General features: G+C 37.4%; 1 protein-coding gene across 4 annotated transcripts in view; it reads right to left on the bottom strand.

Moving 5' to 3' along the window:
* The window catches only part of arhgef28a (Rho guanine nucleotide exchange factor (GEF) 28a), a 92,646-nt gene that overhangs the window by 70,442 nt on the left and 7,111 nt on the right, over positions 1 to 15,093 (bottom strand). For all 4 annotated transcript variants that reach the window (XM_034300660.2, XM_053230366.1, XM_053230365.1 and 1 more), the window contains exon 2: positions 11,188 to 11,239. In XM_034300660.2, the coding sequence (XP_034156551.2) occupies positions 11,188 to 11,220 (33 nt within the window). In that variant the 5' untranslated portion in view covers positions 11,221 to 11,239. The remainder of the gene's footprint in view (positions 1 to 11,187; positions 11,240 to 15,093) is intronic.

Genomic DNA, 15,093 nt, shown 5'->3' with positions numbered 1-15,093 from the left:
ACAGCGCTAGGGTAAGTTCTTCTTGAGCTAAAGCTAATGTGGTCATCTACAGAGAAACTGTGAAACACTGTTGCAGTCAGTTGAGAGGAGGGGGGCATGTCACAGAGCAAAAACCAAAAATGTTTACTGTCACAATTAGAAAAAGGTATCCAAAAAAATTAGTGTTTTTGTATCTATCAAATTCAACAAATCAACATGGTACAAAAATTTTTTCAAATGATATCCAGCCCTAGTCATGATGCAGTCTTTTATAGGTGATTGGCCATATGAGTTAGTCATTCGTTTGGTCAGATAGTCAGCCTAGCTAGTAAATATGTTTCCATACAAATTGTATGCTTTTAAAGTCATTATGCTAAAAAGCTATTGTTGTATCAGAAACTACCACAGAAGCACCCATGACAGCCATGACACATATCTAGATCACTGTTGCACTTCATTTAGGAGTTTGTATAGCTCCACAGTGTCAATAAGTCCTAAAAACCACAATAAAACAGCAACCTCTTTAATCTCTGACAGTGAGGGAACTTGTTTGCAGTGCGTGATAAAAGAACTAACCCTACCAAAATGGCAAAATAATCCCATAATGGCTGCTTGCCTGCAGAATTGCATGCAATGGGTGTAACTGTTCAAATGTGTCATCATCAAATGCCTTCTAGCTGGTATTGAATAGTACAACAGTTGAGTGTTCATGCATGAGTCCATCGAAGGGCACCACGCACACGCACATGGGAACACACACATATTTAGGGCAAATTTGTGCAGCCAATCCACATACTGGCATGGTTTTGGAAAGAGGCAGGAAACCAGAGAACCCAGAGGAAGCCCCCGCAACCAAACAACCAAAAACAACAGCGTAACCTGAACTCAGGATCAAACTAGGGTCCCTGGAGCTGTGAGATGGCAATGCTACTCGCTGCACCACCATGCCACTAATTTGGCAATATGATTTGCAAAAATGCCAAGACAACTATCAGAAAACTATATGGTCTTAAAGTTTGGAATAAATTCTCTGCCTCCATTAATATAATGCAACACGTATGTCTTGCTGCGCTGATAATGTTTGTTTACCCATATAAGCAGACCTTCTCTTAACTTCTCCCAATAATGTTCTGAAAAAACCTCTCTCTAGTGCTAAGACCCACTACTAGTTCATCCTCACAAGCAATCCCCTCATTGGGCAGTTGAGAATCATTTATATCAGTAATGCTTGAAAGGCTTTGGAGACATCTAACCCAAACATGTTATATCCCACTTCAGCAGAGTGTATAAACATTCATATTACAGATACCAATGATATCCCTTTGGTAAGCCTATAAAATATTTTGAATATAAATATAAAAATGTACACTTACGCACGAATATATATTTAAGAAAGCTAGCATCCTTTCTTTATATATAAATATTTTTTTATCTTGGCTTTTAAAGGCTCTTAAAAATGTTCCAGACTCCTACTCTAATCTCATCAAACCTTAAATGAACGCATATGGAGTTTGCTAAAGTCATTGGAACTGATTGGAAGTGGGATGTATTGCCAGATGGAGATTTATAATAGAGCTGAATCACCAATAAATGTAATTATAGTCATGCAGAAAAAAAAACTACTGCAGAGTAACGTACTGAATGGTAGTGAATAAGCCATTTTGCTTCCAAAGGCCCTTGTTAGGATACTTGGCATGAGGAACCTTTGTCAAGTTCCAGGACACTCATGAGCAAATTCTCACTGCTTTTGCCAAGAGAGTCATCCTTAGATGTTCTAGCAGAACAATAATTCAAAGCATTCTTTCAGATCCACACAAACATGGCTCACAGACCATAAAATCTTTAGAAATTCAGAAAGTTTGAGAAATTACTATCCCAGACTCTGGGCTAGACTTCACTGAAAACCAGGATAAGTAACACTAGAAGAGCACCACTGCAGACTTTGGTACTCTGTACACTAGATCAGTAAAAAGATAAAACCATGATATGGTAGATGGTGACCAAAAATCACAGCAATTTACATGTTAGTGTATGTGTGGTGATCTGAGAAAAAAATGCTCTCAAAAACTACTCACATTTCCTCAAACAATGTGAATGTCATGCTTTGATAAAGTCAGTGGATAGCTACATGCCCTGGCAAAATGGACATAAACCTAAGTAATACAGTTTATGTTCAGTTACCGGCTGTCAAAATGTCTGTTAAAGATTGAAATCTTTAAATACAATTTTCTCCGATTTAACTTTTGGGTACAAACAGCCTTCAGAATACTAAACCTTTACCTGTGATTGAGATATATGCAAAAAAGAAACATGGTTCAGTTTATCGTAGATTTTTTTTTTTTGGTTTATTCTATGTGGACAACATGCCGTGTTATTAATAAACAACTGCTAAGCTTTATAAAGCACATAATTTAAAGTTTCAGGTCATTCATGAAGCACCAACAGTCATCTGTATACCCATCAGTACCTTCAGTTCTGTTTTTAAGTAAAGTAACTTTAAATTAATATTGGATTCTGCCTATAGGTGAATCGAACTGTGCATGCTAATTCGACTCAAATGAGCGAGACGCAAAAGGCAAAGGTTACCAAGAAAGTTCTTTCATGTCCACAACTTGTGTCAAAGATGGACTCAAGGTGGGAGATTTGAACATATTTTTGTCTAACTTGCTTACAACTAACAGATACAACAACAGCAGTAGCAAATAGTGTTATAAATGGCACCTTTGCTAAGCACCTGGGCAAAAAGCATCTCAAGCTCTACAAAGAGCTGAAAAGGTAGGTTTGCTAACAAGTTAAAACAGCCAGAAGTCTGACTGTCAAGCTTCCATAATTAGGAAAACATTATATTAGGAGTTTAATAGGTTTTACTTGAGGAATATACTGAATTGCTCTTCCTGTGTAGACACTTACGAAACTTATGACACTGAATTCACTTATTTGTGATTGCCATCACAAGTGAATTTTGTGTATCCTATTTCTAAATTAGAATAATAATTTATTTACTGTTCAAAACAGAGATACTATAGGTAGTAAATACACAGAACAGTATAGGTCAATTATAAAATCCTGCCGTTTAATGGTACATGCACACTACAAATCTCTCTCTGCTCCCTGTGCCTTTACTCGCTGCTTGAGGGACACCGTTTCATAAAAAAAAAAAAACATTCATTTCAGTTACCTTTGCTATTTATTGAGGCTAGTTAACAAATGGCAGACATTTTACTTTTCCATTTTCATTTTATAATAGCTCCAATTTAGTGAACTCCTGGTTTTCAAATCACCAGGAGCACCAACTATGTAATGGTCATAGAGGTTGTCTCTCTAGTAAAAACCAGAAGGTATATTACAATCACATTCCCCATCCTCCCAGGAAAAGCCTATGCCAGGGTGCTGGACAGAGAACTTCACCCAACAGCTAAACCTGTGAGTCAGGAGGAACAATGCTGTTCTGCCTTGACCGTGCAACAGTGGACCAGTTCTTTTCTCTTACACAACTTTGTGAGGGTTCATGGGAGTAGGCCTGCTCATCTAGTGTTTGTAAAACAGGCATATGATCATGTTGTGGAAGTCCAGTAGGGGTATAGGGTGCCTGGGACACTACTTTGTGCTATCCAGTCTCAGTGAGAGTTCCACCCGTGTTCTTGGCGTCATAAAATATCATGATGCCCATTTGAAGAATAATGTAACGATGTGGTTTTTAATCTTTAATGCTAATAATCTGATAGGTACCATGCTCCTGAACGTTTTGCTGCTGATTATGAAGCAATCACAAATTCTGAACCTATGGTTCTCTTTCAAAAAAGTGATGGAAAAAGAAAATGTTGTTTTTGTTCTTTGTAGGGGTTAGGGGTTGCCACAGCGGATCACCTTCCATTGTCCGCATATTGATTTGGCACAGGTTTTACGCCTGATGCCCTTCCTGACGCAACCCTCCCCGTTTATCCAGACTCGGGACCGGCACTGAGTGTTAAGAGTCCCATGCTCTACCAACTGAGATAGCCGGGCACATGGAAAAAAAGAAAATGTGACATTGTCAAACTGAAGATCTCTATCCTTAAGCTGTAGGAGATGACTGAATGGAGGTGGTTGTGTGTACAAGTGGCAACAATGAGGTTCCTCCACATGGTACTTAGGCTTACTCTCTGATTTGGTGAAAAGCTCAGAAATCCAGGACTGCCTCAGAATAAGGCCACTGTTGTGCCTTGACATGTCAGTTAAGGTGAAAAAGACAGCTCAGAAGGTTAGAAGGTTAGAAACTACAGGTGTAATGAAAGAGATTACATCTTGGCTTAGGAACATCTGGGAATCCTCAGAATGAGACGTAACATGTGGCTGGCACTAAGAAGCCTTGACTGACCCTCTAAGCCTGTTGCAATTGCAACCGTCGCCAGACAAAGAACATGATTTGATGCTATTCCAAAAGCGAGTTAAGTATAATGTACAGCTCAGTGTGTCCACAGTACAACACTATATTTGACCCCGTTCCTTTTGTCTTTGTAGTATTTCCTATTATAATTTCAATTTTATATCAAAAAGTGTGACTAATTCAGACTAGGTAAAAGGACTAATAGGTGCAATAACACCTTTACTGTAATACGTGGCCTAATATGAGTCACAATGTTGAATGGAAGCCAAAGAACAATAGAATACTATGGGAGCTAATGACAGAAATGACAGAATGAAGCTTCCCTTGGGTTCTTTGTGTTTGAATTCATTGCAATCTATCTCATAGTGTAGTTAAAGTCTGAGTTACAAATGTGCTTTGTGGAAAAAATCATTATTAGTCTATTACCTGAAGTGCAAGGATGAATGCACTAAGCAACAACCTTCATATCACACAAAGTAATTCAGTGCAGTGATTTATAACAACCGGTATGATACACATTTATCCACCATTAAAAAGGGAATTTCCCCCTGATGCCAAATAATGGGAAATGAAATGACTTAAAATGGCCAAGTAAATAGACATCCATATCAGAAATCTCGAACCTCCAAAGGCACTAAAATACTTTTGAATTCTTATCCATCTTAACCTCTAAATGTGTACAAGACTACCTGTAACTCCATTTACCTGTAGCTTGACTAATGTTTATCACTTATGTTCAAACAAAGACATTTACACAGTGCACTACCAGGCAACACACTGACAAATGAGTATTACAGTACTTCCTTTATCATGTTTGTTCATGTCAAACATTGTACAGGTTCACATGCTTAGCCCTTTCATTGTGGAACTCTAATCCAAGCCTCTCTTATTCTCTAGCTTTATGTTATTCATACTGGCTCACTGTTAGTCGAGGCTGGACATACCACCAGCCTGGGACAAGCAGATTACATATCTGGGCTATCAGATTTGCACTCACAGTTGCCCAGAGGACAAGCAGGTAGGCTTTTAATATAACAGTCGCCAGCATTTTTTTTTTTTACTTCCCTCATCCAACAGACACAAAAAGAAAAATCTCTTCTCCCTATTGACCTTTGCAAAAGAAAACTTTTAAGATTTGAAAAGTTTGTTTAATCCTAACACGCTCCAACTGGATCATAAATTTCTCTGTGGAACACAGCGTCTCAACGCTGGGGCACGCACTGCCTTGTTTTTTTTCTTTTCAAAATCCTGCCACTAAAACACTATGCAGTTGAAGCGAGGACATGGTCTGGCTGTTGGTAGGAAATGTTTATATTACTTGTACTAATTATCATCAGGAATATGAAGAGATGTAGAAACAGGGACGAAACTGAGCAAAATACAGCACAGTGCAGCACAACATACCAGAGAATATAAAGAGACCATGGCTTCATAAAGATGCCCATTCCCAGGGATTCTGTTTCCCATTTTTCCTCCCACCCTCCCAAGAACATGCCAGTAGGTGGACTGGCTATGCTAAACTGCTCCTAGATGCTAATATGTGTGCATGTTGCCTTGTGATGGACTGGTGTCCCATCCAGTGTACATTCCTGCCTCAGGTCCAGTATTCTTGGGATAGGCTCCAGATCCACCATAATCCTGACCAGGATAACACAGTTACTGAAGATGAATGAATATATTAATGCAGATGTCATACTTTTGAGTTCAACTACGTTATCTGCCAATTTTAGCCTAGGTAATCAGGCAAGGATAACATTTAACTGGGCAGCTCTTCGGAGTTTTGACTTGCCCAGTGGGCTAGATAATTCCTGTAGTCACATATTTGGCCAAGTTGCTGAGAAATAGGCATGTATCAACATTTTTCCAATCAATGTAGAAATTTATAATATTCTTATATAAAGAATGACTTTTCTACTTTTTCGTGCAGTAGGCCTTAAATATTTACCACATAGAAGCTCCATCACTTAAATTATAATCTTACTTACGTCAGAACCTTTTCATAGAAGTGTCAAGACACAATATGTAAGAATAAAGTTTTAATTGTGCTTTAGAAGTAATCGTTTTTATGCTGTTAATCAACAAAGTCAATCGATTTAACCAGGACATAAGGTTATAAAATCATTTTAACTCAAGAGCTCAGAGAAGTCTTGTGAATGTTTTACATCAGTGAATATTCTACTTGACCAAAACACAACACACAACACACAACACACACAGAGAAAAAAAAAAAAACACATGATCTATTGAATATTCAAGGACACCTGAAAGTATTTAACACCAATATGTTGACCATTTGACACACGCCATGCGTGCACACACACACACACACACACACAAAGTGCTTTTTCAGTTCCGATGAATAAGGCCAATTTTCTATCGAGCCATTAGTTGTGAGTTGATATTATGCTGTTCCACATTAGCCCCTAAAGAGGTCCAGTTGCAATAACAAATACTCCCAATCACCTGCTAGAGAGATACCACACCTTACACATGCCCATTCTTTTGCAGTGAGGTCACAGAGCCAGAGTGAAACTTTCTCCTGGTTACACTTAAAACTTATTACAGATGAAAGGTAAAAGGCTGGAGTGAATATGAAAGTTATTTCAAGCATCCAGTGCTGCCTTCTATTCAATCTGTATACTGGATACTATTCAAAAGAGAAATAGTTTGCAATGGTATATAATTAGTATGTAATATGTGTACATTTACCATCTATAATATTTAAGCCAACAGAGCCTGGCAATCAGTTATTCAGATGAGAATTAATGAAAAGTAATAAAAAAATAAATGCATTGTGGTGTTCACAATAGCTCTGCTTTGAAGTTCACATTGCTTTGAAAATCTCATTGGGACATAATGACTATTATTCTCATTGCATCCTAAAACTGTAGGGATGTAACAGAATACGAATGCTTTATTCACGATGAACAGATAATGCGTTCTAAACAAATACAAGCAATGTATTTACTTTCATGCAGGTGCAAGCGAGTAGTCAGATACGAAGCTCACTGGACAAAAAAAAAAAAAAAAAAAAAAACACTGTGCGATGCAATTACAGCATCCTTAGTAACTGCCTGGTCAGGGTTGCAGAGATTTAAATTTGGCTACTAGTTTGTTTATATTTTGGGAAAATAAATTTTGCAAAAAATATTGCACACAGATGCAAACAAAAATAATAAATGGACATGCGGGATTAAAAATACAGTTCCATGCACATCTCTAGTTGAGACCAATCATGAACTTGAGTGAGGTAGCTGAGGTCGAGGAACTATCAGAACCAGAATTCTCACATCATCCTGAACATGTTGCCGGCGTTTCAACTTCTGGGTTTTTCCAGTGTTTCCAGGTGGCCTAGTAGCATGGTTAGGCCACATCAACTTCGGATTTAAATCCAAATACAGATACGGATATTTGGTGCACCAAACAGGTAGAGATACGATACAGCTACAGATAATGGCACTGTGCTACACCCCTACAGAATGGACCTTTTATAGTATTAATTTTCCTACTATAACAGAGTATGCTAATGATTTAGCAGCACATTTACATAAGCCAACTGCTGGACTGAGCATTTAGCTGGATTACTGTGTATTATTTCACCCCAACTTTTGGGTAGTTAACATAACATATGGCTGAGTTTTCACTACAGCCCAGTATTTGGGTTGTTTTGTTTTTTTTTATTAGAAAGGTAATAACCCAGAAATTGGGTCAGATTTGCTGCTGCACTGTGAGTGCGTATGACACAAAGGCATTGAAATTCTCAGTCACTGCACCGCAGAAGGGTGAAGCACATCACAGCTGAAAGAAAATCCGTGAATACCTTATTTGTTATTTTATACACTTGTCTACATATACGGATTGGTTACACGCTGAACTTCAAATATTATATGAAATCAAAATGAGGTTTAGGGTAAGCTTAGTTAACACTATTAGGTAGCTAACATTAGTCTGCTTTTTTTCTGGTCAGTAATGAGTAAAGAATACCTTCTTTGTTGTGTGCGTGCGTGTATGCGTGCGTAAGAGATGACGTCTTCGGAGTGGTTTCACTCAAATTCATCTGGACCCCAGTGTTATGTCAAGCTCATGATGTCACAGGTGTGAATCATACAACATTTCAATAGAGCAGATTTCCTAATATCCCAGGCCAAAGATCCTCAAACCTCAATTCCATTAAAAAAAGGAATTATTTGGAACAGCAGGTGAACAACCAAACAAAATCTTGCTGAACCCAGTCAGTGGGAGAGAGGAATAAAATTAACAGGAACTGTTTTAAGACAGTGGCGGAATCATTTCCTGTAAAATGATGTGTAAAATGACACACAAGCGAGTTTTTATTTAGGGAGCTCATCATTAAGCATAGTTGAGAACAGCACTAGGATGAGACTCACTACTGCTATCAATTTGTAATTTGGTTAGTATTTAATACACTCAACGTCGACTTTATAAGGAACACCTGTACATCTGCACATTCATGCAGTTATCTAATCAGCCAATCATGTGGCAGCTAATCATGCAATAAAAAAAGTCATGCAGATACAGGTCAAGAGCTTCAGTTAATGTTCATATCAAATATCAGAATGAAGAAAAAAATGTGATCTCTGTGACTTCGCGACATGGATGTTGGTACCAGATGGGCTGGTTTGAGTATTTCAGATACTGCTGATTTCCTGGGATTTTCACACACAACAGTCTCTAGAGTTTATACAGAATAGTGCAAAAAAACAAAAAAAAACATTGAGTGAGCGACAGTTCTGTGGGTGGAAATGCCTTGTTGATAAGAGAGGTTGGAGGAAAATGGCCAGATTGGTTCAAGCTGCCAGAAAGGATATAGTAACTCATATAATCACTCTTTACAACCGTGCTGAGCAGAAAAGTATCTCAGCATACACAAAACATTGAACCTTGAGGTGGATGGGCTACAACAGCAGAAGACCACGTCAGGTTCCACTCAGCCAAGAACAAGAATCTGAGGCTATCATGAGCACAGACTCACCAAAACTAGACAGATGAAGATTACAAAAAAAAAAAGCACCTGGTCTTTTTCCAGTCTTGTCCAGTTTCTTTGAGTCTGTGCCCATGACAGCACATGGTCTGTGTCTAGCACATAGTCTGTGCACCAACCACCAAGCCACGGGGTTAAAGTCACATAGACCACATTTTTCCCCATTCTAATGTTATCTGTATCTGCATGATGTTAGGCACTGTGCTGCTGCCACATGATTGGCTGATTGGGTAACGGCATAAATGAGCAAGTGTACAAGTGTTCCTAATAAAGTGAGTGGTAAGTATATATTTGTGATGGTTTGTGCATTTTATGTGTTTGTGTAACTTGTATTTGTTTTGCATTGTAATATGTTTTAAATTGTATTTTACTCATGCATAGTAAGTGTTGGTACTCAAACCCTAAAAGCTCACAATGACATTTCCTTTTGTTTTTGTTTTTTAAATACTTTGCGTTCCCTTGGAATAGTTTTGACTCCTTCGTTTCCTCTTTAAAACCTCTCTTGGATCCAGCTCATTGATAATCAAACATACAGCTTCCTTTCTGCTCCATCCATTACATCCATCTTTACCCGTGAAACTGTCTAGAGTACTGTAACTGATCACAAATAAAATCAGCTACATCCTCAAAATTACAAAACGTTCTTTCATTTAAAAAGTCTACGACATTTAGAGTTCATTCACTAATTATATAACCATATGCACTAAGCAATGACACTATATTTCCATAGTTATTGCCAGTAAAATTCAATAAATTCAATAAAATTCTATTTATTATAATTTTTTATTTATTTAATAGAATAATTATTTATTCTAATTATTCTAAAATTCTATTCTATTTTGTGAGGAAACACAAAAGTTTTTTTTTTTTTTTTTTTTTAAATCTGAGAGCGACAATTTAGGGGCTCAGTATGTTGCAATGTTTTAACCATTTGATTATTTAAATTCAAATTAAGTATTTATTAATTAAGTATGTATAAATTCTTAATTAAGTATGTATTAATTAAGTCTACCCTACTTACAATGCTTTATATAATTTCATTTTGAAGAAATAAAATATATAAATACTATGTTGTAATTATTTTTGTTGTATAAAATGAGTGACCCTTGGAGCAAACAAATTTTTTTCTTAAATTTATCTGAAACAACAAAAGTGTATGAGCAAAAACTTATTAGCAAATCTAATGCTTATCTTTTAATCACAAATGCTCCATTATCAACTTAAGTTTTCTCATTTATTCAACTTCAAATGATCATTAAAACACTATATCTGATACACTGCAAAATGAGGCCATCACAGTATAACTCCAGTATAGTTTATTATTTGCCTCCATAGTCCACTGTGTTCTACTGACTATATGCACTAATCTTTTTCTTATCATAACAAGTAAATGTTGAGGAAAACAGATGAGGATGAATCACAATTTCTACCCAAGCCACACACACTCACCCACACGGGCACACACAGATAAGTCCTCAAGTAAATGACATTTGGCAGGCAGAGAGAATGAAAGGACAGATCCCAGGAGGATAAAGAAAAAAAAAGAAATGGATAGAATTTCACATGAACAAGGAAGTGGGAGGGAAGGAGCGAGAAGGTAAACGAGCAGAAGCATATAAGAGATCTAAATTTCAAAATATATATGAATAGTGTGAGAATACATAAATAGAAGCAGTGAAGCAAATTATTTGACTTAACTAGCTCTATTTGTGTGTTCAGTAAAATCTTCTATTTTCATTTATTTACATGTAATTTTGTTTATTTCGTCATTTTCCAAAGGAATAAAGAAATAAACAGAAAGAAGCAAAAGGGTCTGAACAGGTCTGCTTCTCATACTCACATAAACAGGGACCTCATCTCTGTTCAGCTCCATTAGACCATTACACTCTAATCTGCAAAAAAACAAAGCACTTAGTTTAATACAGGCCAGAGTGGTGGAAATACATGTGTACACACATACCTGCTCAACCAGACACATCTGCAGCAAACCAGTCTGAGTGTAACACTGCCCAAAACCATATGAGCAAATTGTGCCTACAATACAATACACCCCTATACACACACTGGTTAGCAAAACACTGAGAGGACAAATGTCTATTCACTAAAAACAAAACATGACATTCAACTGAGGAGAGAGGGGGGGGAGAGAGAGAGAGAGAGAGAGAGAGAGAGAGAGAGGGAGAGACAAACACACAGAGAGAGAGGGAGAGAGGGAGAGAGAGAGAGAGAGAGAGGGAGAGAGAGAAAGAAAGAAAGAAAAAGAGGGGGAGAGAGGGAGAGAGAGAGAGGGACAGCAAGAGAGAGAGAGCAAAAGAGACAGACAGACAGAGAGAGAGAGAGAGAGAGAGAGAGAGAGAAAGAGGGAGAGAGGGGGAGAGAGAGGGAGAGCAAGAGAGAGAGAGAGAGAGAGAGAAAGAAAGAGGGAGAGTGAGTGACAGAGAGAGAGAAAGAGGGACAGAGGGGGAGAGAGAGGGAGAGCGAGCGACAGAGAGCGAGAGGAAGAAAGAGGGAGAGAGAGGGAGAGCGAGAGAGAGAGAGAGGGAGAGAGAGCAAAAGAGACAGACAGACAGAGAGAGACAAACACAGAGAGAGAAAGAGAACGTGAGACAGAGAGACTCACAGAGAAAAACAGAGAGAGAGAGAGAGAGAGAGAGAGAGAGAGAGAGACTGCAAATAGCATACAAAAGAACAAAAGGACTAGAGCAGAGCCCAGGACTGTAATGTGTTAGTGGGAAGATTCACAGAGCACCACTGGCTAGTTTTACACACAGAAGGAAAGCACAGCCCCAAAGTACAAGAGTTTGCAATTAAGAATCTAATAGTTCTCAGAATGCTGCAGAAATGATTTCGCAGTAAGTAAAAACATCTTGATTCGGGGGGTGGACGAATCAGTAGCCCGGGAATCCGGGACGAGGATATTTTCTGTCTGAGGTTATTATTGGGGTTTTTTGTGAAGCAGACAAATAGGTTTAACAAACTCCTTCCAGCTGACTTTCGCAAGACAAAAGGTTTCATTTGGTATGTAAACCTTCCATCCAGGTTAAAGAAATCACTGTGGCAATTGGGAATGAGACTGCAGGCTTCAAAAACATGTCTAGGGCTAAAGTGAGCAATGTTCCTAACAGCACAACTCACTAAACATCAGAAGTAAATAATAATAATAAAAAAAAAAACCTGTGCTTCAGACAATTTATGTACTTTTAAATGTTGAATGTTTTAATCAACTGAAAATGGAAACCTAAGACACAATCAGGCAACGCTTATTTTTGCTATATCGCAAAGGTATCTTATCAAGACACCAATGAATCATATTGAATTAAAATTGTGTGTATCGTTACACCCCTAGGTAGCTCCCAGTTTATAGACTAGTAATTTATTTTTCTGGGCATCTAAAACACGGAGTTTTCACTTGAAGCCTAGCTAATAAATTTACTATTTGTCCACCTATGTGAATATAAGCCACTTTATCTTTCTCATCCTAAGATTAATATAACATTATTCAACCAATGCAAATGATCTTACTGCACTGACAGATAACTGTTCTTATAATTTGTTATAAGAAATATATTCTTCAAGGAGGTGAAACAACCAGCCAGTGCAGTAAGAGCATTTTACTTAAGATAACAAATTCAGACAATGTAAAAGTCTAGCATTACATCTGGCCTGTATTCAAGATATGTTCCCTGGCCAAGACATCATTTTTTTAGTTGAGAATTTAATCTGGGTTAATTTTTACAAAGTTATAGTCATGAATATGAGTAAAAATAAACATACACACATTATTTATATGTTATCTGGAGCTTTACAACTTCAAAATTAATGTTAAGTTGAGCCTTGGGGTTTAAGGGGATAATGATTTATGATGTGTTGACATTTGAACAATTTATCTCATTAACAATAACACATACTGGCACAAAGTACTGATTTATTGCTTCTTTTTTTTTTTTTTTTTTTTTTAAATGTAGACATTCTGAATTCTGTTCCCAGCTGCACCATTAAGCCGCTACAACCTACGACTTATCACAAAAGGGATAAATCATTTGAAGAGGTTACTACCAAGGCATGCTCAGTATAAGACACTTTGTTTTCCCAAAACTTTGAGGCATTGTGACATTCTGTTGATGAGTGTAACTTTACACAATGCCTTCACACGCATACACACACACACACACACATATCAGCTCATTATTACTTCATGATGATGCAGACTGAGATAGATATCAACACCACAGGTGGAGAAATCCAGGAAGGCCATGTAAACACACACACACACACACACACACACACACACACACACATACACACACATACACACACACATACACATACACACTGAGGGAGGGGAGGGAGGGAGAGAGAGAGAGAGGGATAGGCAGAGCAGCTGTAACAAACTAATGAGAAAAAAAGCTAGTAAAACATTCTCCTTTTCTATTAATGCTTAAACCTTAATTACTGTATGCCAATGATTTCTAGTAAGAAACTTTCAATTGTAAAAAAGCTGACAAACTGACACATTAGTAGTCAATCACAGTACAGGTACGGTCTGCCAAAGGAGTGTGTGTGGCTACACCTGATCACCAACCATAAATACCAACGAGAACAGTCCACTGGAATGCAGTAATGTTGATAAGAAATCAGCAACCAGGATTTAATAGTGTGTTAAACTAAACAGTGGACTACTATTTCTCCTTGCTTCTTCACATTTATTGCGCGGATGAGTCATCCTGTTCCACCATTAAATCGCTTGGAAAAATTTGCTTTAATGTAGTCAGGAAACACATTTTCAGGAGACAAATACATAAAGGTCATGTGTTTGGGAAGCAGCTAGCTACAAGTAGCGACACTAATAGCTACTACATTTTTAGTAGCTATTTTTGAAAATAAGGTAGCAACAAGTCTTTTTTGAATTACACACATCACAATGTGCAAACAATTATATTCATCAGAAACCATGATCAGTACTTCTGATTAGTGCAGAACTCATCTTGCATGGACCTGTCGGAAAAATAACAGCATCATGGTACAACTACAGAGGATTAATTTTTCTAGAGGTGAAATCAAGACTACTGAACATCTATGGCCATATTTATCAAGGCGCATAAGCGTGAAAGATTTATATGGCAAAAAGAAAATGGAAAAAAAAATGTTGAGGGATATAAAGGTGGTATCTCAAAAAAAGTTTTGCTGTTGCTGTCAATTACCTAGCTCATAATCATGAGGGTGAACAGGAGTAGTAATGTTGGGTGTTGTATTTTTCTGTTGAATTAATGTGGTGAAGCAGAGAATTATCAAAATAGGTAAATATTTTTTTTTTTATATTTTGACATCAAGTACTTAGCCTAATAGCTGGCAAACTGATCCAAACTGAAAGTGTAATAAAGTGCCATATCTGTTGTTTTTCCTAAATGATGCTGTTTTACAGTGAACTACGTCTTACTAAGCGTGGTTTACAAATAGAGAAGGGAAATCTCTTTATTATTGCTTACCCAGTTGCTGCACAACAAAAAAAAAAAAAGGTCACAGTTGATGTTCCTCAGTTTGACAAAGTCGCTTTAGTATAGCTAGCATTTTTTTCTTAGTATCTTGTGGTGTAGCTAGCTACTTTACCAAAAGAATAGTTTTGCTGTAGCTTAGCTGTTTTAAAAATCATTAGTAGCTAGTAACTTGACAAGGTAAAAAATAGTGAAGACGCCCCCCAACACACTCCTTCAGCCACATCACACTGTTTATAACAACAGTGCTCGAC

Source organism: Pangasianodon hypophthalmus, chromosome 27 (genome assembly GCF_027358585.1).
Source record: "Pangasianodon hypophthalmus isolate fPanHyp1 chromosome 27, fPanHyp1.pri, whole genome shotgun sequence".
Lineage (NCBI taxonomy): Eukaryota > Metazoa > Chordata > Actinopteri > Siluriformes > Pangasiidae > Pangasianodon > Pangasianodon hypophthalmus.
This window is presented reverse-complemented; position numbering and strand designations above follow the sequence as displayed.